Below are 24,770 nucleotides of genomic sequence, written 5' to 3' on the forward strand. Positions count from 1 at the left end.
TGGCCGCCCGCCCAGCCAGTTGCTGTGGATCCATGCATGCTCCCCACGCTCAGGCAGAATCTGACTGTGGGACTGTGCCCACCCCCCCCCCCCAGCCACTGCACGTCCCCCAGGCAATGCTTGGCTGAGTTTCAGCTGCAGGCGCTGTCTTCGCACAAGCCCTGAGATGCAGTGTCCAGCCCCATGCCAAGGCGTCCCCTGTCCTGGGCCCCTGTCCCCTACCTCGTGCTTGGAAACCCCGTGAGAGGCACGGCTGTGAAAGCAAAGTCCAGGAGACTACCAGCACAGTACAAAGATGTTGGCCGGGCTCCGTGCAGGCCTGGGTGCAGGCTGTGCTGTCCATGGGCAGCGGGGACAACGCCTGGCTCATAGCAGGACCACAGAAAAGCTGCAACGAGAATATGATGCCGTGGTGATCGGGGCAGGTAACGTGGGGCCAGGAGCTGGTGTAGGTGGGGCAGCCCCCAGCTGTGTGTGGGTCTGGCATGGATGGGCATGTGTTGCAGCTCCCTGATGTGCTACTGGCACGGGGGTCTGAGCAGAGCTGAGATGTGCTGAGGGCCGGGAACGTAGGGATGGAGAAGATGCTTGCTGATGCCTGCGTTTTCATGCCCAGAGTCTCACTATTTGGGTGCTCTGCATCCATGTGTGGCAGGGTACCATGGGGCTGCCCTGGATCACCCCACTCTCTCCTTGCAGGGCACAACGGGCTGGTGGCAGTGAGTACCGACAGCAGAGCGCTCACCTTCATCCCAGGGGGTGGCATTGGGAGGAGGGTCTACAGCAACCACTGGGACTGGGGGTCCTACAGAGGTTTGGGAAGCAGGGACTTCCCTGGTGAGGGGGTGGGGTCACCATGTGCAGGAAAGGGACACATGCCACCCACAGTGTGACACGCTTCCCGCAGGCTGCCTACCTGCAGCAGGCAGGGCTGCGCACGGCTGTGCTGGAGAAACGCCACGTGCTGGGTGGCGCAGCTGTCACAGAAGAGATTGTGCCAGGTACCCCACGTGCCCTACATCCTCCTGCCCACTACCTTCCCTGTGCACGCCTCACCACCCCATGTTCTCCAGGCTTTAAGTTCTCCCGGGCTTCCTACCTCCTCAGCCTGCTGCGCCCGCAGATCTATGCAGAACTGGAGCTGCAGGTACTGCTGCCTTCCCAGCATGCTGGCAGGGCAAGCCTGCTGCATTGCTATCCCTGCAGTTTCCATCCTGACCCCATGCCTTGCAGCGGCATGGCCTGAAGGTGCTGCCGCGGGACCCCTACTCCTTCACCCCGCTGCTGGAGGACAGGAGCCCACCCCGCTCCCTGCTGATGGGGCACAACATGGCCCAGACCCAGCAGCAGATCGCCCAGTTTTCCCAGAAAGATGCTCAGGTACGGGGACAATGCCTGGCCCAGGAGCCCCCCTGTCCAGCAGAGCAGTAGGGATGCGCATGGTGGGATATCCCCTTCTGGCCACTCTCTGTCCCCATTCAGGCTTACCCTAAGTATGAGGTGTTTATGGGGTGCTTGGTGTCTGCTATCAACCCGCTGCTGGATGCCCCCCCGGCAGATACAACTGCCCTAGGGCAGGGCTCTCTGCTGCAGAGTCTCCGTGCCCTGTGGCCCCTGCTGCAGGCAGGTATGTGGAGACATGGGGATCCCCATGATGATGGTGGCTGGTCCAGCCCCAGGCACTGGTGGCCACCTCCTGGTGCAGCCATGCAGGTCCCGGAGCTGCCTTTTCTGACAGGGCTGGCACTGGGGCGGCGGCTGCCCCACTTTTATGAGGTACTGACAGCCCCGATCTCCAAGGTGCGTGCTAGCAGCAGTGGCACCTCCCCGCATGCTCACGGGGATCCAGCCCACCCCTGAGCCTCTCCTTGTCTTCTGGAGCAGATCCTGGATCACTGGTTTGAGTCAGAGCCCTTGAAGGCCACTCTGGCAACAGATGCAGTGATTGGGGCCATGAGCAGCCCCCACACCCCTGGCAGTGGGTGAGGGTCCCATCCCTTCCTTGGGTCTTGTGACTCTGTGTGCTGGCCACTGGAGCTCTCATAAGGGCATCCTTGCCATGGGGGACACACGCAGGGGACAATCTTATCCCCTTGGCTGACCCACAGGTACGTGCTACTGCACCACGTCATGGGTGAGTTGGAGGGGCAACGTGGTGCCTGGGGCTATGTGGCTGGGGGCATGGGGGCCCTGTCCCAAGCCATTGCCTGCGCAGCAGCCACCCACGGTGCCCACATCTTTACGGAGCAGGTATGGGGTTTCTGGGCTTGGTGAGTGCTGTGGGATGTCTGGCTGCTGACTGTGGGGATGAACTGAGTGAGGTGCCCTCACCTCTGCCCAGGCCGTGTGCCGCGTGCTGCTGGGAACTGATGGGCAGGCACAGGGCGTCGTGATGCAGGACGGAACGGAGGTGAGGAGTAAAGTGGTATTGTCCAACGCCTCCCCCCAGCTCACCTTCCTGGAGCTCACCCCCCAGGTATGGGGCCACCATAGCACATGGCACAGGGTCACACCCCAGCTGGGTCACCCCATCACTGCAGTGCCCTCTCCATCCCAGGAGCAGCTTCCAGAGGACTTTGTGCGGCGGATCCAGCAGCTCGACACATGTTCCCCTGTCACCAAGATCAATGGTAAGGACAAGGAGCCACACTGACCATCCTTTCTCAGGCATGCATGAAGCACTTATGCACTCCATGGTCTCCATCCAAGTGGCGGTAGACCGGCTCCCTAGCTTCCTGGCTGCCCCCAACACCCATGACAACCAACCTCTGCCCCACCACTGCTGCTCCATCCACCTCAACTGCGAGGGCACACACCTCCTGCACCAGGCTTACACCGAGGCTGCCCAAGGGCACCCCTCTAGCAGGTAGGAAGTGCCCACCTTGCCCCCTGCCCACCGCCCTGGTGGTGCTGGGGGATGTTCTGTGGCTGTGTCTCACTCCCCCAGGCCCATGATTGAGCTGTGCATCCCCTCAGTGCTGGACCCAGGGCTGGCCCCTCCAGGCTGCCACGTTGTATCCCTCTTCACCCAGTATACCCCATATGAGCTGGCAGGTGGGCAGCCCTGGGACGAGAAGGCTCGGAATGCTTATGCAGACACAGGTATGTAAAGCATGCATGGAGCAGGATAATGCCTGGAGCACTAGTCCCTGCCTATGGAAAAGCCACAAATACCTCCATTCCTCCATAGTGTTCGACTGCATTGAAGCCTATGCCCCAGGCTTCAAGGCATCCGTCATCGGCAGGGACATCCTGACGCCACCTGACCTGGAGAGGATCTTTGGGCTGCCTGGAGGGGTGGGTGCCAGTAGGCTGGGCTCTGAGCATCATTCCTGTCCCAGCTGGGGAAGAGACAGTGCACACATGTGGGCTCTCTTTGCAGAACATCTTTCACGGAGGGATGTCTCTGGACCAGCTCTACTTCACCCGGCCAGCACCATCCTACTCAACCTACCAGTCCCCGGTCCCGGGCTTATACTTGTGTGGGAGTGGAGCTCACCCCGGTAAGCAAGGCTGAGAATGGGGCTGCAGGAGGAAGATAGGGCTACATAGACAGGCACAGACCCCTGGTACAGCCCCATTCCTACTGCCTTTCAGGAGGAGGTGTGATGGGCGCAGCGGGACGCAATGCAGCCCAGGTGGTCCTCAGGGACTTCAGGCGCCTGCGGTGGCAGCGGTGAAACTGACTTCACCTGCACAGGCCTTTGGCTGCAGTTGTTTCCAGTGGCCCCTGCTTCCCATCCATGCTGCAAGCCAAGCATGCAAGGTAGCATCCCCTGTGAACAGGACAGTACAGGCTAGTGCAGTGTCCCAAGAGGTGTCAAATGTCCCAGTGCTGTGACAGCCACAGAAATAAACCCAGCCACTTTGCATTAAAACTCTCTCTGTGTTTTTTCAGCTCTTTGTGCAGCTCCCTGTGCACTTTGGGCTGTGATATCCTGGGGCCTGAGTGCAGAGCACATCCTATGCCCCCCAGCATGGGCTGCACAGGGCCACCCACACTGCTTCTGCTTGTGTAGGGCACAGACGTGTCACGGAGTGGTGAATGGGGACAGCCAGCCCCTTGCTGGGGTGTGCCGTGCTCCCAGCATCCTGCCCCGTGCTGCTGCTGAGAGCCACGCGCAGCAATGACAGAGCTCACATCCTCTCCCTGCCCTCTTCCTCCTGGGGACAATGTTCCCGATTCAGCTCCAGGCCTCTCCTCCTGCCGGGCCCTAAATATGGCGTTTCCGGGCTGCGCTGCTGCACCTGAACCGCCTGAATCAATATTGACCGGCCAGGAATAGTCCCGCACTCCTCTGAGAATAGCCCCGCACGCCCACAGCTTCCCGCGCACGGGGCTGCCCTGCTGCAGAGCCCTATTTTTAGCTGCTGCAGTCACCGGCTGCACGGAGCTGCAGGTGTTGGTGCCCGCTGTAACCCGGGGGTGACAAAAGGGGGGACACCCCGCTGTGTCGCGCTCACACCGAGCGTCAGGGCATGGCCGCAGCCGTGGGAGAGCTGATGGGATGGTGCCGTGTGTGGGGATGTGGGGTGCCGGGGTGCCGCTGGCTCTGTCGGGACGTGGCGATGAGCTCACGGGCTATTCCCGGCCGTGTTGTTCCTGGCTCCTCCCGGCAGGAACCGGCTGCTTTCACTCCAAACAAACAGCCCGGTGGCCACTGGCACATTCCTGGCCAGCCGGTGGCCACCACCAGGGCACGGGCGCTTCCTGTTTATCCCCGTCCCACGCCGTGTTGCTCCGGGGACTGCTGTTGGCCCCATCCCACGGTCGCTCCCAGGGCACGTTTGGGGGGGAGGGGGGGGCATCCCCTGTCTGCACGTCCAATGGGGGAAGCAGCGCCTGGGGACCCGCACAACCCCCTCCCCTGCTCTCTGTGCACCCCAAGTTCTGGCACCATTGCAGCACCCCAGGTGGGAGGGGGTCCTTTTGGGGTGATGTATGCAGCAGCCCCGTGTTCTGCCTGTCTGGGGGCCGGCCCCATGGTGCCGTGAATGCTGGGTAGGGGGACAGTCCCGTCCTAGGGTCCTGGCTTTATTCCCTGGGCAGGGGGGGGAGGCTCAGCATCCCATGCTCTGACCCCCCAAAAGCTGCTTTGCCTCAAAGCAAGGCTCTGGCTGGGCAGGGTGCAGGGCTGGGCTCTGAGCCTCGTGTGCGCGGGGGGGGCAGAGGGGGGCCGGGGCTGGGCTGGGCTGCGTGGGCCCCCACCCGAGGCAGCCGCACCATAAAAGCAGCAGCAGGCGGTGCTCGGCTGCAGGAGAGCTGCTGGAGGGCGGCTGGAGCCAACACCGTGTCCCCTCACCGACTGCCAGAGTGAGTGCCGGGGGCTGAGGTATTTCGGGGGTGGAGGGAGGGGGAAAGGGAAGCAGCTCCCAGTGCTGCCGGTAGGGATGCAGGGGGAGAAGGTTGGAGATGAGGGTTGCATACAGAAGGGAGAAGCGATGGGTTTCAAGTGGGGAACAAGGGTGTTCTGTGGGATCCCCACCTGCAGCCAAGAGCATAGGCATGAAGCAGTAAGGGCAGCGCTTAGGGCTGCTGACCACCCATTGAGTGTGGGGTAGGATCTGTGCACAGCCTGTGGATGTGGGGCTGAGCCTCAGGGAGGGGTCACTGCAAGCTGCGTATAGGGCAGGGACAGAGATGTTACTGCTGTATAAGAAGGCATGATGCTGCTCCATCATTACCATGCTATGAGGCATGGGAGGGCTGTACCTCCACACTGTGTTCCCCAGGGGCTCAGTGTTGGGCTGTCCCCAGGCGTCCCACCTCAGAGCTGCAATGGCGATGCTGACCGGTCTGAAACCCATCCTGCTCCCACTGGTGCTGGTGCTGGTGCTGTGCCAGGTGGCTCCCAGCACACAGGAGCCACTCGAGGTGCAGCTGCGACTGGCAGGGCCTCGGGGACCGGCTGGGGAGGGCCGCCTGGAAGTGCTGTATCAAGGCCGCTGGGGCACTGTGTGTGACGATGGCTTCGACTTCCACGTGGCTACCGTCGCCTGCCGGCAGCTGGGCTACACCGCAGCCATCACCTGGACCCACAGTGCTACTTACGGACAGGGGGAAGGTAGGGGGCAGCTGGGATGGGTGGGGGGCTGGATGGACAGTGGCTGTTGGTGGAAACCTCATGGGATGCTGCGGGAGGGGACAGCATGGGGGCACACCCTGGGTCTGAAGGGTAATGCCTTCATAGTGACCCCTACTTCTCCATACCCCCAGGTCCCATCTGGTTGGACAATGTGCAGTGTGGGGGCAATGAGGTCTCCCTGGCTGATTGTGTCCACAACGGTTGGGGCACGAGTGACTGCCACCACGGTGAGGATGCTGGTGTGGTATGCTCAGGGCAGCGCCTGCATGGTGACCCTCCTTTGACATCAGCCCCTGCTGCCCTGGGAGAGGTGAGTAGGGGCTGTGCATCCATAGAGATGATTGGGGGTCTAGGGTGGGTCTCATTACCCATTGTGGTTGCCTCACAGGGGCCAGGGCTGAGCCTGGAGGAGGTGCGGATCAAACCCATCCTGGCACGGGCTAAGCTGAGCATGCCAGTGATGGAGGGAGCGGTGGAGGTGAAGCACAACGGGCGCTGGAGACAGGTGTGCGATGCCGGCTGGACCCAGAATAACAGCCGTGTAGTGTGTGGGACGCTGGGCTTCCCCCACGAGAAGCGTGTCGACACCAGCTTCTACCGGTAGGACTGGATGGATGTGCGATGGGGTAGGGATGGACGGATGGATGTGCTATGGGGACTTGGCATATGGTGGAGAGAGGCTACCGGTGAAGGGGTGCAATTGTAGCTAGGGGCATGGGGCACCTGTCCATGCCTGTGTCCCCTTTCTCAGGGCTTCAGCTTGGGCTCAGCAGCAGTCAGGGGCTGTGGGATGCTCCCCTGCTTTGCCCTAGTGCAGCATGGGTGCAGACATAGGAGAGCCAAGCCTTATGTTGGGCTATAAATACAGCCTATAATGAGCCCCTGCCAGTGCTAGGCGTCTTGTAATCCTGCCTGGGTATGCAGTACAGCAGGATTTGGCACAGGATTGTCACTGAGGAGAGAAACCCAGCATGCAGTGGAGTGCCAGGGAAGGCAGGGATAGGGGCGCAGTGGTGCTGAGCCCCCAAACCTTCTGGCTCTGCTCCTTGCAGGAAGCTCTGGAACATGAAGCTGAAGGATCCCAGCTCCAGGTAGGGCTCAACCCTGGGCAGGGAGCACCAGCACAGGAGCCCTCTCCCAGAAAAAAACTTACACTTCTTCCCGCTGCTCTTCTCTGGCAGCCTGAGGAACCTGAGCCAGAAGAGCAGTTTCTGGGTGCACCGTGTGCAGTGCCGGGGCACAGAGTCTCACCTGTCACGCTGCCCCACACAGCTGTCTCCCCCAGCCCCCAGCCAGCATGCCTGTCCCCACGGCATGCATGCCATCGTCAGCTGCGTGCCCGGCCCTGCCTTCCAGCAGGACAAGAACAGGGGCAAGAAACCTCCTCGCAAAGCCTCCCTGGGAAAGGTGAGCCCTGGCACAACCGTGTGCCCCAACCCCGAGGCAGGCACCCAGGGCAGGGCAGCACCCACTTAGTTCCTGCTCCTCGTTCCAGGGTCTTCCTGTGCGCCTGCGAGCGGGTGCCCACGCTGGTGAGGGCCGGGTAGAGGTGCTGCGCCACGGGCAGTGGGGCACCGTGTGTGGCCGGCACTGGGACCTGGCAGCAGCCAGCGTGGTGTGTCGGCAGCTGGGCTATGGCACGGCCAGGCAGGCGCTGCTGGGAGCACAGATGGGTCAAGGTGAGGTGGATGAAGGGCTAGGATCCCCTCCCCCAGCCACTCCTGTCCCCCAGTCTGGGGGTGCGCAGGGGGATCCAGAGTGGGCACAGAGGCAGGAGTTCTCCCTCTGCTCCAGGCCTGGGGCCCATCCACATGAGTGAGGTGCGCTGCATTGGCCATGAGCGCTCCCTGGCTGAGTGCCGCTTCCAGGACGGTGAGCAGAGTGGGTGCCAGCACAACGACGACGCGGCCGTCCGTTGCCATGTGCCCCACATGGACTTCCAGAGCCAGGTGAGCCCCCGCCCCACTGTACAGACCTCCATACAGAGCCCCATTGCACAGCCTCTCCATGTGGAGCCCTTAGCCCCCTTCCTACTATGGATGCTTGGGGCAGCCCAAGGGGATGGGGACAAGTAGAGCAACTCAAGCCACACTGATGTGGGGTCTGCAGGACACGCTGAAAGTGGTCGTGTGGGATGAAGGATGCACAGGGCTTCCTGCCCCACAGCAGCCCTGTCCTAGCCCCTCTCTGCACACAGGTGCGCCTGGCCGGGGGCCGCAGCCCTGAGGAGGGTGTTGTGGAGGTGCTGGTGCCAGTGCAGGGCAGGCTGCAGTGGGGTGCAGTGTGTGGAGCTCAGTGGGGACTCAACGAAGCCATGGTGGTCTGCAGGCAGCTGGGACTGGGCTTTGCCAGCCATGCCCTACAGGTGAGCATCATGAGTGTGCCAGGATGCGTTGGCATATAAGACAGCCCTGTGGCACATGGGTTCAAGCCCTGGTAGTGCTGGTAGTGGTGCTGGGAGCTGGCGGAGCAGATGAGGGCTGATCTGAGCATTGTGTTTCCCTCTGCCAGGAGACCTGGTACTGGGCAGGCAGCCCCGAAGCCTCGCAGGTGCTGATGAGTGGTGTGCGCTGCACGGGCACAGAGCTGGCCCTGCAGCAGTGCCAGCGCCATGGCCCCGTGCACTGCCCCAGTGGTGGGGGACGCTTTTCAGCAGGGGTCACTTGCACCACCCGTGAGTACCCAGAGGTGCCCATACTCCTGGTGGGACCCAAATCTGCACAGAGCAGGGGGTGGCAGTGTAGAGGCCATCGGCTGTTTCCTTTGTGCCAGATGCCCCAGATCTGGTGATGAACGCCCAGCTGGTGCAGGAGACAGCTTACCTAGAAGATCGCCCGTTGGGGCTGCTGTACTGTGCCCACGAGGAGCGCTGCCTGTCCCGCTCTGCTGACACCATGCAGTGGCCCTACGGCCACCGCCGCCTGCTCCGCTTCTCCTCCCAGATACACAACCTGGGCAGGGCTGATTTCCGACCCCGGATGGGACGGCATGCCTGGACCTGGCATCAGTGCCACCGGTGAGACTTCCATGTCCTGGAACCAGGCTGGGCACCAGAGGATCCAAGCAGCTCTGTCCCCCTTGACTGTGTTCCTCCTACACAGCCCCCATCCTTGGCAGAAACCGTCCCGCCCAGTGTAATTAGCAGCATCCGGGCCGGCACTGTCATTAGGGCTTTATTTGGATACAAGGCTGTAATTTGCGCAGAGCTGCTCTCCTCTAGGTGCTGCTCGTCCTGCCCTGGCCCCACTCACCCCCTGTCCCCACAGGCACTTCCACAGCATTGAGGTCTTCACCCACTATGACCTGCTGACGCTCAATGGCTCCAAGGTGGCCGAGGGGCACAAGGCCAGCTTCTGCTTGGAGGACACCAACTGTCCCGAGGGTAGGTGGCACCAGCAGTGGGGTAGAGCAGCACCCCCTGCCCTGCCGTCCCTTATGTCCCCCCTCCATCCCCAGGGCTGCAGCGTCGCTTTGCCTGTGCCAACTTCGGGGAGCAGGGGGTGAGTGTGGGCTGCTGGGACACCTACCGGCACGACATTGACTGCCAGTGGATCGACATCACCGATGTGCCACCAGGCAGCTACACTTTCCAGGTATGGGCACAGAGGGACCCCACATTGGGAGAGGAGGGCTGGGCACCTTTGGCAATGCTGGCACGGAGGTGCGGTGCAGCAGGCAAGGTGCCCCCAGCCCTGTTGCTCTTTGCCCTCCCCAGGTGGTGGTGAACCCCAAGCATGAGGTGGCTGAGTCAGACTTCTCCAACAACGTGCTGCGGTGCCAGTGCAAGTATGACGGGCAGCGTGTCTGGATGCATGGCTGTCACACAAGTAAGGAGGGTGGGGGCACTGGGGGGTGACCGCACGGAGGGTGCCACGTGTCCTGACCCCACCAACACCTCCGCTCTCCCCAGGTGATGCCTATGGTGCTGATGTGGTGAATGAGATGGAGCGGCGCGAGCGTCTGGCCAACAACCTGGTGTAAGACCCCGTCTCTCCCCCCACCCCATACCCAGGGGCACCCCAGCCCCTGCCCTGGCTGCAGCAGCACCTGCCTGAGCTCAGGGACTCGACGCCTGCCCTATTTATTTCTGCTGCCATGGAGGATGGAGATGAGCATCATGGCTGGTGCAGGGGCCAAGCCCCATGCTGTCGGGGGGACCCCAGCTCCAGTGCTTGGATGCCCCTCCCGGATAACTACCTCAGCCTGCCTGGCCCCAGGCACTGCCACCCATGCACTAGTTATATCCTCAATAAAGGTGCTGTGCAATGGGACAAGGGTGCTGCATGGTGATATGGAGTACCCCACTAACCCCCCAGCCCAGTTCCCATGCTACCCTGTGGGGCTGGTGCCAGGCAGCCCCGGCTCCTGGCCAGCAGTACCCACAGGCTGGGGCACCTTGTCTCTGACCCAGCTGACCCTATGCACACAGCAGGGCAGCCAGCTCTGCGGCAAAGCGGGACGGCAGCCAGCCCCCAGCCGCCACTGTGCAGCCCACGCTGGGCTTTCCCAGGCTGTTCCTGGCAGCTCCCTGCATCCCTAGAGGACGGATGGAGCAACTTTGCCCCCGGAAACCTTTGCTCATGGGGACAGGGTGGGGACACAAAGAACATGCCCCTGCTCTGTTTCTTTCCCCTTTTAAAGGAAATAAATGAGAATCCCACCAGGTGCTGCCACCTCCTCCTGCCAGCATACCATCCCCACCCCCACGCACCAATGCAGGACATAGATAGGGCTTCCATCCCCTGCTTTGACCCGTGCAACCAAGACTGGTCCCCACGTGCTGGCTCTGGCACGTGGAGGGGCCACGGGACAGTAGCCCCAAGCACAGCCCGTGGCAAGGCACGTGCTGATGGAGGCTCATTGCGCCAAACCGCTCTGCTCACTGCCGGACAGCGGAAAGATGCTTTCCATGTGAGAGCATCCTCTCACCCTGAAACTTTCCGCTGTCTGGGCCACCTGGCTGAGACAGAGCCCAGCTGGCAGCAGGGACTGCAGCCGCAGCGCAAGGTCGTGACCAGTTCCTCTACCACTGCTTTGGGGACAGCCCGGGGACATGGGGTGGCCAGGGCAAGGCAGAGGTGATACATGGCACTGCTCCACACTTGCTGCTGAGGGCATGAGAGCCCCACAAACAATGGCCCTAAGAGTTCTGGGGTGGCAGGATAGGCTCTGTGCCCTGCAGGTGATGTTAGGGGGGGGGTTGGGGTGGTGAGGTGATACAGAGAGCGCCACAGCCTTGGGGGAAAGGCAGTTCCCAGCTGCCCACACCGCTCCCAGAGGCAGGGCAGGAAGCCCCCGGGTGGGGAGCGCAGCCCACATCACAGCCTAGAGCCCGCTCAGGGCTGGCCCTTCCCACAATCGGACAAGGATTGTGCTGTTCAGGGTGGCGGATGTAAACAGGGTCCCTCTGCCAGCGCATTCCAGCCCTTCCCCAGGCCATCCTGCCCAGCCCACCCTGGAGGGGAAACCCCTGCCTTGAAGTTGAGCACAACATGCACACCCCCCAGACACCCCCACCTACATGGACATGCACTGCAGCTGGAGGCGATGCTCTCAGCTAGCAGGACAAGCCCTGCATCCCACAGTGCTGCATTCCCCCCTTCGGAGGCAAGGCAAAGCAAAATAAATGGTATTTATTAGCAAAATAAAGGACGTTTTCACTCACAACGCTCAGGGTGGCCATGGCGATGACATAGCATGTGTCACCACAGTCCTGGGAACAGCCCTGGGACACCATGGCATGACCCTAGCTGGCCCTCAAGCACCCTGCAGCTGTGCCCTGGCCCCTCTCCTGTGTGCCTGCTCCACCTGGCACAGAGCCCACAGGCAGCAGCAGCACCAGCTCCATCTCCATGTGCAGGTGCCCCTAATCGCCAGCACCATCCCACTGTAGGACGTTCACTCCCGGCCTTCCCAGGCATCCTCCCGCTGCTTGTTCTCCAGGCGCTTCCTCTCTGTGGGGAAAAAGGGTAAATCCCAAGCCCCCATTTCCCCCAGCCGTATGGTCTGAGATGAATGGCATGGCACAAACAGAGAGCTCACCCCGTGCCTCCTGCAGCTTCCTGCGCTCAGCGTCCCGCTGGGCAGGAGTCTGGCTGCTTCGCACCCCCAGGGCACCAATGACCAGGCGCCGTGCCAGTGCAGCTGACGTTTCAGGGCGCTCCTTGGCTGGCTGCAGAAAGTCTGGGGGTTGGAGAGGGGGTGTCAGCATGGGGACCCCAGTAGGAAGCTGGCATGGCACTAGTTGGGGTCCCAGGTGCGGAGACTTCCCGTTGTGCCCCCACTCACCAGCATACGCCCTCGCCTTGGCTTTGGCCGCCCGTGTGCCCTGGGACAGCGGGCGAGTCTTCACCATCAGGTGCTTGGTGCTGAGGGCATCGAGCGCTGCAGGAAGAGCAGCACAGTGCCATGCAGCCAAGGAATGCACACACACGGTGCCCTTTACCCACCCACTGCACACCCCATGGGATGCTCGCAGTACCTGTGATGGGACTGGAGAAGATGCCCAGAGCGTGCGTATCGTCCACCCACTTGATGTCAAAGCCCTTCTTCCTGGCGGAGAGATGGAGGGTGAGCACAGCACCATGGCACTGCGCACAGCACCATGGCATCGCACATTGCCGCGCACTCACTGGTAGCTGCAGAAGATGCGCAGGAGGTCCTCGGTGCGGAAATCTGGGGGGAAGTCATAGATCTCGATGACGTGGGGCAGCTCAGCGTCACTGAGATCCGGCACGGCTGGCTCAGCACTGTAGTAGTTGAAGCGGGGCTCCTGCAGGCTCTGCCGGCGCTCCAGGCCCCCAGAGAGCTGCGGGGACAGAGAAGGCGCTGAGCGACCTCTACCTGGTGCTGGGAGCCCATAAATCCCAGGTGCTCCCTTGGGGATGTCCTGCCCCAGTGCTGCACACTGTTGCTCCACTAGATTAATGGCAGTGAGTACTGGGAGATATCAAGCAGGGCTCACACATTTTCCCATTGCTCTTTTCCTATTACAAGCATCCCAATGAGACACGGACACGTGCAGGCCAGGTGCAGGGTATCCAAAATCCACCTGAGAACTGAAAAACCAGGGAGAAGCCACACGTCTGCCTGCACTACAGGAGCCCAGCAAACCCCATGTCACCGCAATGGAAAATCATCACTCCCCAACAAGCCAGTCCACCAGTTCAGCACCTGCGCTGCCAAAAATTGATGCCTTATTTCTCATTTGAATTTGTCTGGCTTCAGTTTCCAGCTGGGTCCTTGCTCTGGCTCTCTGGTGGATGGAAGAGCCCTTGGTCCCTGTGACAGCACTGCTTGCAGTAATCGCGCCACTTCCCAATCTGCCCCTCAACAAACCAAACAGGCTGTGCTCATTGAGCATCTCACAGTCAGGCATTTCCTGCAGCCCTAAAACATGACGGCTGTAACTCTTTCCTACCTCTCCAATTTTTCACCCTTCAGTTTAAAATATGGGCATCAGTCTCCCCCTGCCAACATCACAACACTGGGGGGGGAAGGGGCACGCAGCTGCCAGCAGCACCAGTGCCAATGGGATTCCCAAACATGCCGTGCTGCAAGGTGTGGGGCTGCAGGCACATAACTCAGCCAGGTCCCCAACCCGATCCCCCAAGTGATCGTAGCTGAGCGCACCACGGCTGGAAGGTTAGAGCCCATAAATCCCAGCCAGCTCAGTCAATAAAAAGTGCTTGTTCCAACAATTTTATGGAAAAGATGGATTCATGAGCAGCTGAGGACAGAGGGGAGAGCTGAGTTACAGAGCTGGCAGGACAGCCCAGCACCACCCAGGACCATTTCCCATCCCAGGCAGCAGCACACACTCACTGGGGTCCGGCACCCCGCAAAATCCCAGGCAGGATGGAGCCTGTGCAATGCCCCAGGGGGCACAGGGCTGGTGAGTAGAGCCCATGACCTTCACAAATCACCGAGTGTGGCGAGGATCGGAGCACATGCATCACCACCACCAGTGTGAGGACCGACGGCAGTGCCGTCCCTCGCAAGCAGCACCCACCACGGCCGCAAGGAAATCATTCCCGTGGTTAATTACCCTCCACTGATTTCCAGTCTGAATCCGTCTGGCTTCAGCTTGCAGCCAGTGGATCTGGAGATGTTTTTTCTTGCTAGATTAAAGAGCCGTCTGCTATCAGAAATCTCTTCTCCTTGCAGAAAGTCATAAATCTTGCTCTCTGCCAGCTCTCCGCAGCGCATAAGGATTCGGTTATGACAAAGAACACTACTAATTTCCTTGTCCTTTTTGTTAATTAACAACAGCTTCATCTCCCCGAGCAGACGCGTCTGCCTCCCAGCAGCTCAGAGGCGTGGGGAAGCCACCAGGAACCGGAGTGGAAGGGTGAAAATGGCCACTTCCCATTGAGAAATCCCTTTTTCAGGTCCTTATTCATCTGTCTGGGGAAGCTCCCTGGAAACCCAACCTTTTTTAGAGCACCTGAATGGGGCATCCAACAAGGAAGCTCCAGAGCTCCCCATTGAAAAAACTACCTGCAGCACCTCTCGGCCACATGGCAGGCAGGAACAGAGGATCACCAAGGCAGCGTGCGCAGCCCCAAGCAGCTCAAAAGACATGGGATTAACTCAAGAGGGGCACTGAGACCCCAAATCCTCCCATACACTATCACAAGACACCATCTGCCACTTCACACCCCACATTGTGTCAACATTGGACGTCCGTTTTTGACAATATTAGTGCTGTTTGTTACTCCAGCTACATTAATGTCGCTCTGAAAATTACTCGTTTTTATGCCACTGATTTAAAATGCAATAATGGATTTCCAGCCTGGCTGCAAAAAGATACACTTTCCTCGCGAGCGGCGGGGAAGCGGCACGGCTCCCAGCGCTGTGAGGCTCATTGTAGTAAATCCAACCCCACGCCTACAGGAGGAGACGGTAATGAGCCACAGCTGATTAAGAAGCTGTAGTTTTCAGGAAACTTCACGTTGCTATTTCAATGGGAGCCCATCCGTCTCGGCCTGTTTCTTTATTACTGGCCCTGCTTTCACGAGGGTGCTGTTGCAGTTTACGGCTCTTGAGCACGTTTTACTGATTGCACTTTACATACTGGTAAGGGGAAGAACACCCCCAGCCTTGCTGGCACCAAGCGGGTCCCAGAAGCATCCTCATGGCACTGCTCATGCCATGCACAACTGGAGGTGACGGCTCACGCATGGGCCATGAACCATGGGGCTTATCCCACTGGTCATGGGGACAGCTACACCCCACACACCCCATCCCTACATCCCAGCAGGACACACCCCAAGGACAGAGCCATCCCCACACACGTACCTCCTCCAGCAGGCGTGGGTCCAGGCAATCCCCATCATCATTGAACAGCGCATCCCAGCTCTCTGCGCCGCCTGGGCTGCTCGGGGTCCCGGCACCAGGCTGACTCAGCTTTAGGGAGCTGCCATGGGGGCATCCCTCCTCACCCTCCTCCTCCTCCTCCTGGTGCTGTTGCTGCCAGCCTTTGTCCTCATCTGCTTGCGTCGGTTCCTCAGCCCAGGATCCAGATGAGAGCTGCTCCATGCCACGGCACAGCAGCTCAAGGGGTTTCAGGGGCTGGGGGCTGCCCAGGGGATCCTCTTCCCCGGGGCCACTTTCTGTCCCCCCAGCACAGCTCATCTCATCACCAGTCCCCAGCTCACTGCTCTCATCGGGCACAAGGACACTCTCCCCTCCATCGTGTCCAGCACCAGCACCGGCCTGCTCCTTGCTGGGTGGCAGCTGCTCCTCATGCTCTGGCGGGAGCTGGGATGTGCTGCCTATGTCCCAGCCCTCATTCTGCCCTGCAAGGACAGATTCATCACACTCCCTCCTCTCCTCATGGCTTTTCACACTCTCCCAGCTGAGCTTGGGTACGCTGCCCACATTCCCCTCTCCTGCCTGCTGCAAGGCACCCTGTTCAGTGCACCCCGAGCACTCCGTAGCTGCACCCAGGGAGCTGTGCCCCAGAAGCTCCGTCACGTTGCCCAACTCTGTCCGATGCACCATGCTCAGCTCAGCTGCCATTACATCATCAGGATCTCCACCATGCTCAGGGACAGCCGCAGAATGGGCACCCGGAGTGTCCGGCACCGTCCTCACCTCATGGCTGCGCTCCCCAGGCCCTGCATTCCAGGATGCTTTGCCTGAGGGCTGTGCAGCAGCTGGCTCCAGGCTCAGCTCCTGCACATCGGGTGATGCTCCCGCTGCGTGTCTGTCCCCGGCAGAGGCTGCCCGTGGCTCTTTGGCCCCGGTCTTGCTCTCCCTGCCAGCCGCTCTGCCCATGTGTGTCCTGGTTCCGGGGCTTCGCCTCTGCCCCTCAGAGCCACCCTTGGGGATGTCTGGCGCCGGGCACTGCTTCTCAGGTTCCCGGTGGCTGGCGGCTGCCGCGTGTGCCGCTCTCTCCCGCCGTGCTTTGGGCACATAGAGGGCCATGTCGGGCTTCCTGCGGCGCGCCCGGCTGCCCTCTGCCTCCATTGTGCCACCACCACCTGCAAGGGAGAGAAGTGTCACCACCACTGTGCCCATACTGCAATGGTGCCAGTGTGATGCGCATCGGGATGTCCTGGCAATGGGCTGCGGCTGTGCCAGGCTTCCCCATCCTGGTGGAGATTTATTTTTCATCATCTTTGGCACAACCAGGCACGCCGCTGCCTGCCAGGCCCTGCGCCCCTATAAATATGCATCAAGCAGCATTTATGGAGACGGATGGTGTGGGGGTCTGTGCTGTGGCTGAGGGGAAGGCAGAGTGGGGCCGGGCCGGGGCCCCATGATTAATCACTGCCCACTCTGTTTAGGGGTATTCATCACGGGCCGCTGTCAGGTAAATCACTGGAAAAACACCTCTTCAGTAATTAATGTGAAGTGACGGATGGACGGCCCCTGGGCCCATTAATCTGGAACATCAGAGCCTACTGAGATTATGAATGTCAGGATGCATAAACTGCCGGCGGATCAATAGGGCCAGGAATCCATCCAAGGCTCTCATTTCCGCGGCACCTCCGGTACATTAGGCTGCAATCCCCTCCCTGCCAACCACACCGAGCCCAGCCTCGGGGACAGGCGGCGGAGCCTCGTGGGCTGCAGTGCCCGACGCTGAGCTGGACCCACCGATCCGGGACTGCCCGTGCAACCCACCTCATCCTCACCCGGACAGACAGATGGATGGAGGTATCAGAGTGCAACCCGTCACCAAGGGGTCATGGAGCTCCTCCACAGGAGTGGGGATCTCCAGCGCTGGGATGCCACCAGCTGGGATGCTCTGTGCGCATCCCGAGTCACCTCCAAGGCACGCGGGATTTATGGGCTCCTCGAAAGTTTGACATTCACCTTGCCTCACCTTCCAAAGCAGATGGTGCTGCATCAGCCAGACGGTGCTGGGAGTACCCTCTGCGTGCGTAGCCGTGCCAGCACACAGCTTCTTCCCTGGGCACAGCATGCAGGCTGTGGGTCTCACTCACCCTGCACAAGGCAGGGCATCCCTGCTGCTCCCAGCCCGCAGCATGGCTCTGGCACGAGGCTGTGAGGTCTCAGTGCAAGCACGCAGCACGGTGCAGTGTGCCAGTTCCTGGAAAAGTTGAAGTGCCACCCAGCGCCCTCCCAGCAGGCTGCCTCATTTCCTGGCAGGGCGCTGTATTTTTAGCCTTCGAGGTTTCTAATTCCACTCAATCCATCCTGCCATCAATAGAGCACGTAACCCTACAGCCCTAACTGCAAGCAGGGGACGGCAACACCTTGGCCACTGCGGAGTGGGATTGCCCATATGGGACCACGCATTGGCAATGTCACTCTTTATAGTTTGCTGCAGGCTGGGTGAAAAAAAAAAAAATACTGCTACCCTAATAAACGCAGCCACGAGGAGATTCTAAACAGCCCCGATTAGGATGCTGCTGCACGGTGCTGACATCCAGAGAGGAGACGGCGGGCAGCTGTCCCCACTGCCACCTCCCTGCCCTGCTCTGGGGAGCAACATGTGGGGACAGCACGCATGGGGACAGCAGAGCGGTGACATCGGTGTGCAGGCAGACATGCGGAGAAAAGGGAGATTTCAATTGCGCCTCGCGCTTCTGATGCTCCAAGGAGATACCTGGAGCACCGCAGACAGGAGGTGATTTATGGGGCGATAGCGTCCCTCGACAGCTGCAGGGAGAAAAGGGATGGCACGGCAGCAAATGGAGCTACAGGCGGAGGGGAATGCAAAGGGCTTCACAAATACAGCAGGGCAGGTTCAGCACAAAAGGGAAGAGGGCTATTAATAAATAGGGAGGGAGAGAAAATTAATGACGGATCAAAAATGAAGGGCAACATTACTGTTTTTAACCAGAAAAATGCAAAGGAGGCAGAGGCCTCATCAAAACAGCTGCAGGGATGCAAAAACAGCCCCGGCACAGAGCAAGACACCTGGGCACACTGCTGACCCCAGCTCGTGGTGCTGGATCAGAACAGCGGCAAAGCAGCGGGCACTGATTTCTGGGCAGAAAGAAATAGGAATGCTGCAGTCGAGCACCCTGAGGCTGCTTCAGTGCCCGGTGCCCAAACAGTGGGTGCAGGGGGACGTGGGATTTCCAGCAGAGTTATTTTAGAAGAATTACCGGGCAGAGCTTTAGGATAAGGCGGGCAAGATACAATTTACGCGAACATCGGGGTATCTTTTTACAGCAGCTCGCAAACTTTCATTGGAGTGGTGAATTGTAATTAAATTTGCGGACGATAGCGAGCCGAGCAGGGAAATCACTCAAAAGATCCGAGAAACACGGGCAGGGAACGCAGTGAGACGCAGCCTGGGAAAAAGAAGCGAATGAGGCTGGGGGGAACCGGGCCGAGAAGCGGGAAATGGAGGTGCGGAGCCGCGCAGCGCGCGGTACCCGGCGCCGAGCCCCAGGCGGGGAACATGGCACAGCGGGGGCGGGGCAGGGCGCACAGCTCGGACCGCTCTGCCCCTTCCCGGCCGCTCAGCGAAGCACCGCCGCCCCCCCCCGATTCCCGCACCTCGGCTCGGTCCCGCCTGCCGGGGTCGGGGCGACGTGCCGGGGTCGCGGGAGGGGCGTTACCGGTCACGGCGCCGGGTCCCCCGCCGCTCCGCGCTGCCGCCGCCGCTTCCGCCGCGCCGAGCCCGCCCCGTCCCGCCGCGGGGAGCGCCGGGACCTGTAGTGCGGCGGCACCGCACCGCCCCGCAACGCGGCCGCGGCGCCGCCCCGCGCCCCGAGCGGCCGTCGGGGCTGGAGCGGGTCGGGGCTGCCGGCGGGAGGCAGCCGTGGGCGCGGGGAAGGCGGCGGCGGCTGCGGCGGCGGCGGCGGGGTGAGCGCGGCAGCCCTCGTCCCCGGCAGCGCGGTACCACCGCGGAGTGGAGAAAACCCACGTGCTGGGGACGCGGTGCCACGAACCGTGCCAGAAGCGTGGTGACAAAGGCACCGTGCCCGGTAGCCAGCGGGGATGATGTGCGCAGGGCTCCCGCTTCCTGCAGCGCTGACCCCGCAGAGGCTGCCATTGATTTCCCATTACATCTTAATGTCACGTACAAAGCGGGAGCGGCACCGCTGGCTGCTCGGCGCTGGGGGATCGCCCAGGCTCCGTCACCCCCTGGGCCACATCCTGCAGACAGAGGGCTGCGGGGTGGTCAGCGCGCTCGATGCCCAGACGAACGGACGGGGGAAGGTGTCTGTGCTGGGCAGCTTCGCTCCGCATCCTTCCTGGGGTTTGGCGAGGAGCTGGCTGCCTGCGTGTGCCGATAATGAACGTGGCCCCGGTGCTTGCACGCGCTCATCGGCAGCGCCGGCGGAGGGGAGCACACCTGGGACCCGCACGTCTTCTGGCTCCTAATGAAGCGCTGCTGTTGCTGAGCACTCCCGAGCCGGGACCTGCGGGAGAGATGAGTTCCTCCACAGGCACAACAAGGAGCGATAAACACGGCCCAGGCTGCCTACTGTATGTGCCAGCACCAAACCCTGGTTCTGCCGTGCTGGGATGTGGACCCAAGTAAAGATGCGTTCTTTGATTCCCTTTTATTTGGACTGGAGCCCAGGAAAGGTGGCTGTACTCCATTGCCACAGTCCTGTGGGGCATGGCACGGACGTATAGGTTCTGCCCTACCATCCGCGTGGCCCCATACAGGACAAGGATGGCTCTCACTATGTGGAGCTACCCAGCACCCTTCAAGGTGCAACCCCAGCCCCTCTGTGCCCCAGAGGGGAGCATGGCCTCTCCTGCGTGTAATCGATGGCAGCAGATCCTGATCGCTTTCATTATTATTATTTTCTTATGCATGTGCGCACAGGAGATTTATCGCCAGCTACGGAGGCAAAATCAATTATTCATGTTATAAATTAGAAAATGATTTATGTTTGTGGGAGGCCAAGCAGTGTGGAGCCCCTGGCCGCGTGGGAGCTGTGTTTGTCTGGGAATGGCACCGGGTACCCCCTGCCAGCACTTCCCCAGCCTGTCCATCACCACCTCGCCCTGGGGTGCCCCCATACATCACAGCATCCCGCAGCAACCAGTCCTGGACACTATGCCAAACCTCAAAACCTCACAAGGGCCCATCTCCCTGCATGGGGCTCACTGCCGCTGTTGATTTTAGGGTCTGGGATTGCATGGCTCTGCAGGGATGCTCAGCTGGGCTCTATGCCCATGGTTTCTCATGGCAAATCAGCAGCAGGGCTGGGGGCTGGAGGGAACACCTAGCCTCCCACATCCTGCCAGCCCATGTGCCCATGTCTGCAGCCCAGGGGAAGTTGGGGACAGCAGTGGCCCTGTTACCCCAGCTATTGCAGTAGGATGATGCTCCACAGGCAGTTTCCATGGCAGCAGCAGTGTAGTCTGAGCACTGGGAGGTGTGGGCTGCAGGAAGAACCCCTTGTTTCCCCCACTGGAGACATCCTCACACCTCTCCTGGCAACTGAGTCTGTGTCTCCTGCAAGGGACACTGTGGAGCCCCCTCTAGAGTGCCACGTGCAGGGACAGGGACCCCCTGCACCATCAACATGCTCCCCGGGAAAGGAGAAGGATAAGAGCAATGGGGGCTGCACGAACGCCTGAGCCCAGCTGTCCCAGAAGAGCCGTGGCCTCCTCTTCCTGGATCAGTGTGGTCTCAGGGCTTCTGGGAAATTTGTAGGCACAGAGAGCGCTGGTGGCAGCTGCATTGTGGTCGCAGACCCCCATTTTGCACTGGACATCCTTAGCTCCCCTGCCTGGCACATGTTCTGTGCTGATAGCAGGACTGCTCTTGTTTCCAAAGAGCGTCGATCCAAAGCTGCTGTGCCTGCACCTCCCTGGGGATGGCACAGCAGGCCGGGATGCTGCCTGCCTCTCCTTGTCTCTCCATCTGCAGCTGCGTCAGCGGGGGCCGCAGGGAGCCACGGGCTGAAAGGAGCAGTGCAGAGAGAAAAGAGTGGCTGGCGGCTCCAGGTCTGGCTCTGATCAGAGGCGAGCCGTGTGTCCAGCTCCGGCCGGGCTGAGCCCTGGGCAGAAGAGGCAGCATGGGGCTCTGCACATTCTCTCACTGGAGCCGAACACCCTACAATGCTCTGAGATCCAGCAGTGCATCCTGTGACCCCCTTTGTGTTACTGGGGATCCCAGCCCCTATGAGCGCATCTCTGCTTTCTCTCTGCAGAGTAAGTAAGCGTTTGCAGAGGGCTGTGCTGGAGAAAAGCCCCAGGAGTCGCCATGAGGACACAGGGCGAGGAGGGCATCACACCCAGCATTTCCCATGCCCAGCCTGGCAGCTCAGCCATGGGGAGGGCACTGCGGAGATCTCAGGGCTGGGGTAGGTTGGATTTGCTTTGTGCTGCTGCACCAAACACCTGGGGACTCAGCAGCTCGTGACAGTGCTGTATAATGCGAGGAAGCAGCCCGCGGTGCAGGCAGGCGCCGGTGCTGCCGGCGGCTGTGGGCAGGGAGATGATGGGGCCCAGCAGTGCCCCTGGGAGTGGAGCTGGCTGCGGGCAGCAGGATTCTCCTGCTGCCTCTGTTTTCCTGCACACGGGAAATAAGCAGGTAGTGAAAGCAGCACTGTGCTGCAGGAATCAATACAGCCTGGGTGCTCCTCCCCGCTCTCCCCTGGGAGCCTGCCCCCAAGCATCTCCCTGAGCAATTGCTGCTGTCTCCCTCTCCATGCTGTCTTGCTTTCCAGCATGTGCAGCAGGACCGTGCCTGATGCTGCAAGCCACGCAAAAGTGTGGGGAAACGGGTGACAGCCCCAGGATTGGGAAGCTCACTGCCTGGGCTTCAGGGATACTTTGGGATATGGAGAGAGATATCCTGGGGGATCCCCGTGTCTCTCTCAGGGGACCCCCATTGCCTGGCCAAGAGGAGCTGATGTGCTCTGGCTCTATCACAGCACCCAGCAGGTTCAGAGGGACGTGACACAGTGTGATCCTACATCTTGCCCATGGAGATTCTGATCCTACAGGAGATCCCAGGAGACACAAACCCAGCTCACCCATAGGGCAGTGTCTCACAGGGAACGGGGCTTTCTGCTGTCACTGCTCTGCCCCACAGGTAGTGATGGACAGCAGGGATGGGCACCACGAGGCAGGAGTCAACAGCGAGTGGATCCGGTTACAGGCAGCATGGGGCAGAGAGATCGGCAGAGAACAGCAATGCAGCAAAAAGGGCTTTTAGTGATAATTAATAATTAACATTTCTAATGATGTCCCGGCGACAGGAAGAGTCCAAGTAGGGACCTGGGGGCACTGTGCGTGGTGACAGTAGCAGCTGGGGGCTAAATAGGGACTGGGTTGTGCAGAGCCAGGGGTCAGGTGCTGGGCACTGCCTTCATGCCCTGCTGCTGCCATGGGCGCGCAGTAATCCTATGACAAGATGGACTGGAAAACAGTGTACAATGCACTTTCAGGTTGACCTGGCCTCTTTGGTAACACCACTGGGTCTACCAGGCTGGTGGCAGGAAGAAGGGATTGAGCACTCACCCGTGGACCTTCTGTGGTCCCCAGGATTTGGCCACGCTGGGGACAGGTGCAGAGGTTCTCGAGATAAGCAGAGCCCAGGGGACCCAGGAGGACAGCAGCAGCTCATGCACAGCACAGCGCAGGCTGCGAGGGAATGGAGCGCTCACTATAAATACATCTGCAGGGTAAACGCCAGGGAGGAGAAGAGCTATTTCAGCTAAAAGACAACATTAGCACAGGAATGACTGGGGATAAATTAACCATGAATACATTTAGGGTGGAAATTAGACCCTTGGAGCAAGGAGGTCCCAGCACAGCCCCTCCAGAGAAGGAAGCGGTGCCAGGAGCCAGGGTCAGCTTGGTGGCCAAGGGGTCCCACACATCGTGTGCCCTCTTCTAGTGTTAAAAAGGAGTAAGGTGCATGCCCAGCTGCTTCCCAGGCCATGCTGGCTGCGACCAGGCAGAGCAGGTGACTGCAGCGAGGAGCAGCATGCACAGCACTGTGCATGGTATACCCATGCACACTGCATGCATGCCTGAGTGTGCAACATGCAGGCTGTGTGTGAGCATAGGTGGGTGTGTACAGGCTGCATGCATGTTTGGGCAGTGTGCTGGGTCTCACATATGGTATGTCTGTGTGTGTGTGTGTGTGTGCAGAGTGTGCAGACAGGGATGCTACACACAGGCTGTACTTCATGCATGCATGTGGATGTATGTTTGCAGCGTGTGTGTGCTGTGCGCCCACTGTGCACCTACTGGGCTGTGTGCAGGTGTCTTGGCCTTCATGGTGCTCTAGAAAGAACATCGACAGCGCCTGTAAAGCGTCTTGGAGGACAGTGCTGGGAGTCAGCACTGCTCTGCTCACCTGCACCCAGTCTGTGCAGCAGCAGCTGCGATGTGCTGGAAGGCACATGCTGGGGTTCCCTGATCCAGCTGCTCCTGGGCTCGTTCCCATCCAGATGATTATGAGCCGCAGGCAGAGGGATGCAGGGTGCCAGGGCTGCTGGCTGCGGGGGATTCCAGGTGGCAGTCACCCCATGCAAAGCCAGGAGAGCGCTGCCCTGGAGATGTAGGCGCTGGTGCAGCGCTCACACTGCATGCCCGCGCTGCCTGCAGCCCTCCGACTCCCTTCCCCCAGCAGCATGTCTCACTGCCGCCTCGCTCTAATTTCCTGTCCATTGTCCCCGTCGCCGCCACCATCGGTCCTCAGCGCAGGGCCATGCGACGCACAGCCAGTCTCTATGCACCTCCGTCATCTCCACGTGCATACCCCGCCAGGGCCGTGCCCACCTTCCGCATCTCCCAAAAGAGCCTGGGTGCTGCCGTGCCCCCTTTCATTCCCAGCATCGGTGGGGCTGGGCATGGCCAGCCCAGCATGGGGACCAGGAGCCCATAGCAGATTCCATGGCCAGTGCTCAGCCGCACTGCAAGAGGGGTCATCGGAAATGGAGTGTACAGGGGTACTTGATAATCACGTGGCAGCAGCACTGTGGGAAACAATCACTGGGGCTGAGAGCTCTCCAATCCAGCAGGGAGAGGAGAACTGCGAGAAACAGGCAGGAGCTGAAGCCAGACACGTTCGAATGAGAAATAAAGGTTTCAGCAGGGCAGGAGATCAGCCACTCAGCACGGCCCATCACGGCGCGGGCTCCTGCTGCCGCTCGTTGCAATGAGGTGGCTGCATCCCTAGGCTCCATGCTGGGTTCCTGTAGACGTGTTCTGCTGGGATGACCTGACCAGTGCCCTGCCAGCACCGTCCCCATGCTACCACTGCCTCACGGGGGG

At 60.5% G+C, this 24,770-nt stretch overlaps 3 protein-coding genes across 12 annotated transcripts; 2 read left to right on the plus strand and 1 right to left on the minus strand.

Moving 5' to 3' along the window:
• The first annotated feature begins 72 nt into the window (after window positions 1–72).
• On the plus strand, window positions 73–3,829 carry PYROXD2 (pyridine nucleotide-disulphide oxidoreductase domain 2). 5 transcript variants are annotated; one of them, XM_010714597.4, is made up of 16 exons: window positions 74–425; window positions 700–719; window positions 908–1,001; window positions 1,074–1,147; window positions 1,234–1,380; window positions 1,483–1,627; window positions 1,739–1,800; window positions 1,885–1,982; window positions 2,109–2,250; window positions 2,342–2,476; window positions 2,558–2,630; window positions 2,710–2,866; window positions 2,948–3,102; window positions 3,191–3,297; window positions 3,383–3,503; window positions 3,598–3,829. In XM_010714597.4, exons 1-16 carry the CDS (start codon window positions 296–298, stop codon window positions 3,678–3,680), a joined length of 1,743 nt encoding a protein of 580 aa, XP_010712899.2. In that variant the 5' UTR covers window positions 74–295; the 3' UTR covers window positions 3,681–3,829. The 5 variants fall into 5 exon arrangements, with proteins under 5 accessions (XP_019473267.2, XP_010712899.2, XP_031410319.2 ...); XM_031554459.2 differs by having other exon boundaries at window positions 2,342–2,630; XM_019617722.3 differs by having other exon boundaries at window positions 73–425; window positions 908–1,147; window positions 2,342–2,630.
• Window positions 3,830–5,179: 1,350 nt separating this feature from the next.
• Window positions 5,180–10,697, plus strand: LOXL4 (lysyl oxidase like 4). The gene is made up of 15 exons (XM_010714598.3): window positions 5,180–5,314; window positions 5,759–6,065; window positions 6,218–6,396; window positions 6,475–6,686; window positions 7,139–7,177; window positions 7,268–7,493; window positions 7,582–7,765; window positions 7,881–8,035; window positions 8,284–8,451; window positions 8,598–8,760; window positions 8,859–9,102; window positions 9,353–9,468; window positions 9,543–9,679; window positions 9,802–9,913; window positions 9,997–10,697. Exons 2-15 carry the CDS (start codon window positions 5,780–5,782, stop codon window positions 10,065–10,067), a joined length of 2,292 nt encoding a protein of 763 aa, XP_010712900.1. The 5' UTR covers window positions 5,180–5,314; window positions 5,759–5,779; the 3' UTR covers window positions 10,068–10,697.
• A 1,004-nt stretch (window positions 10,698–11,701) lies between these two features.
• Window positions 11,702–19,232, minus strand: R3HCC1L (R3H domain and coiled-coil containing 1 like). 6 transcript variants are annotated; one of them, XM_085229427.1, is made up of 7 exons: window positions 19,133–19,232; window positions 15,387–16,573; window positions 12,719–12,894; window positions 12,568–12,638; window positions 12,375–12,470; window positions 12,129–12,269; window positions 11,702–12,040 (listed from the first exon to the last, which is right to left on the minus strand). In XM_085229427.1, the coding sequence occupies exons 2-7, from the start codon at window positions 16,557–16,559 to the stop codon at window positions 11,985–11,987; spliced, it is 1,713 nt and encodes a 570-aa protein (XP_085085553.1). In that variant the 5' UTR covers window positions 16,560–16,573; window positions 19,133–19,232; the 3' UTR covers window positions 11,702–11,984. The 6 variants fall into 6 exon arrangements, 5 of the variants coding, with proteins under 5 accessions (XP_085085553.1, XP_085085554.1, XP_031410321.1 ...); XM_085229428.1 differs by having other exon boundaries at window positions 19,071–19,222; XM_031554461.2 differs by lacking the exon at window positions 19,133–19,232 and adding an exon at window positions 17,422–17,904.
• Window positions 19,233–24,770: the final 5,538 nt, after the last annotated feature.

Source organism: Meleagris gallopavo, chromosome 8 (assembly GCF_905368555.1).
Source record: "Meleagris gallopavo chromosome 8, MGAL_WU_HG_1.1, whole genome shotgun sequence".
Classification (NCBI taxonomy): Eukaryota; Metazoa; Chordata; class Aves; order Galliformes; family Phasianidae; genus Meleagris; species Meleagris gallopavo.

Bases quoted from the DNA above. Each gene is read 5' to 3' on its own strand.
- R3HCC1L (XM_019617728.3), bottom strand. From the start codon at position 16,709: ATGATGAAAAATAAATCTCCACCAGGATGGGGAAGCCTGGCACAGCCG. The intron at 12,639-12,718 runs GTGAGTGCGCGG...TCTCTCCGCCAG, and splicing joins CGCATCTTCTGCAGCTACCA to GAAGAAGGGCTTTGACATCA. The intron at 12,041-12,128 runs GTGAGCTCTCTG...TTTTCCCCACAG, and splicing joins GAAGCTGCAGGAGGCACGGG to AGAGGAAGCGCCTGGAGAAC.
- LOXL4 (XM_010714598.3), top strand. From the start codon at position 5,780: ATGGCGATGCTGACCGGTCTGAAACCCATCCTGCTCCCACTGGTGCTG. The intron at 6,066-6,217 runs GTAGGGGGCAGC...CCATACCCCCAG, and splicing joins TACTTACGGACAGGGGGAAG to GTCCCATCTGGTTGGACAAT. The intron at 8,761-8,858 runs GTGAGTACCCAG...CCTTTGTGCCAG, and splicing joins AGGGGTCACTTGCACCACCC to ATGCCCCAGATCTGGTGATG.
- PYROXD2 (XM_019617722.3), top strand. From the start codon at position 296: ATGTTGGCCGGGCTCCGTGCAGGCCTGGGTGCAGGCTGTGCTGTCCAT. The intron at 1,628-1,738 runs GTATGTGGAGAC...CTTTTCTGACAG, and splicing joins GTGGCCCCTGCTGCAGGCAG to GGCTGGCACTGGGGCGGCGG. The intron at 2,631-2,709 runs GTAAGGACAAGG...TCTCCATCCAAG, and splicing joins CCCTGTCACCAAGATCAATG to TGGCGGTAGACCGGCTCCCT.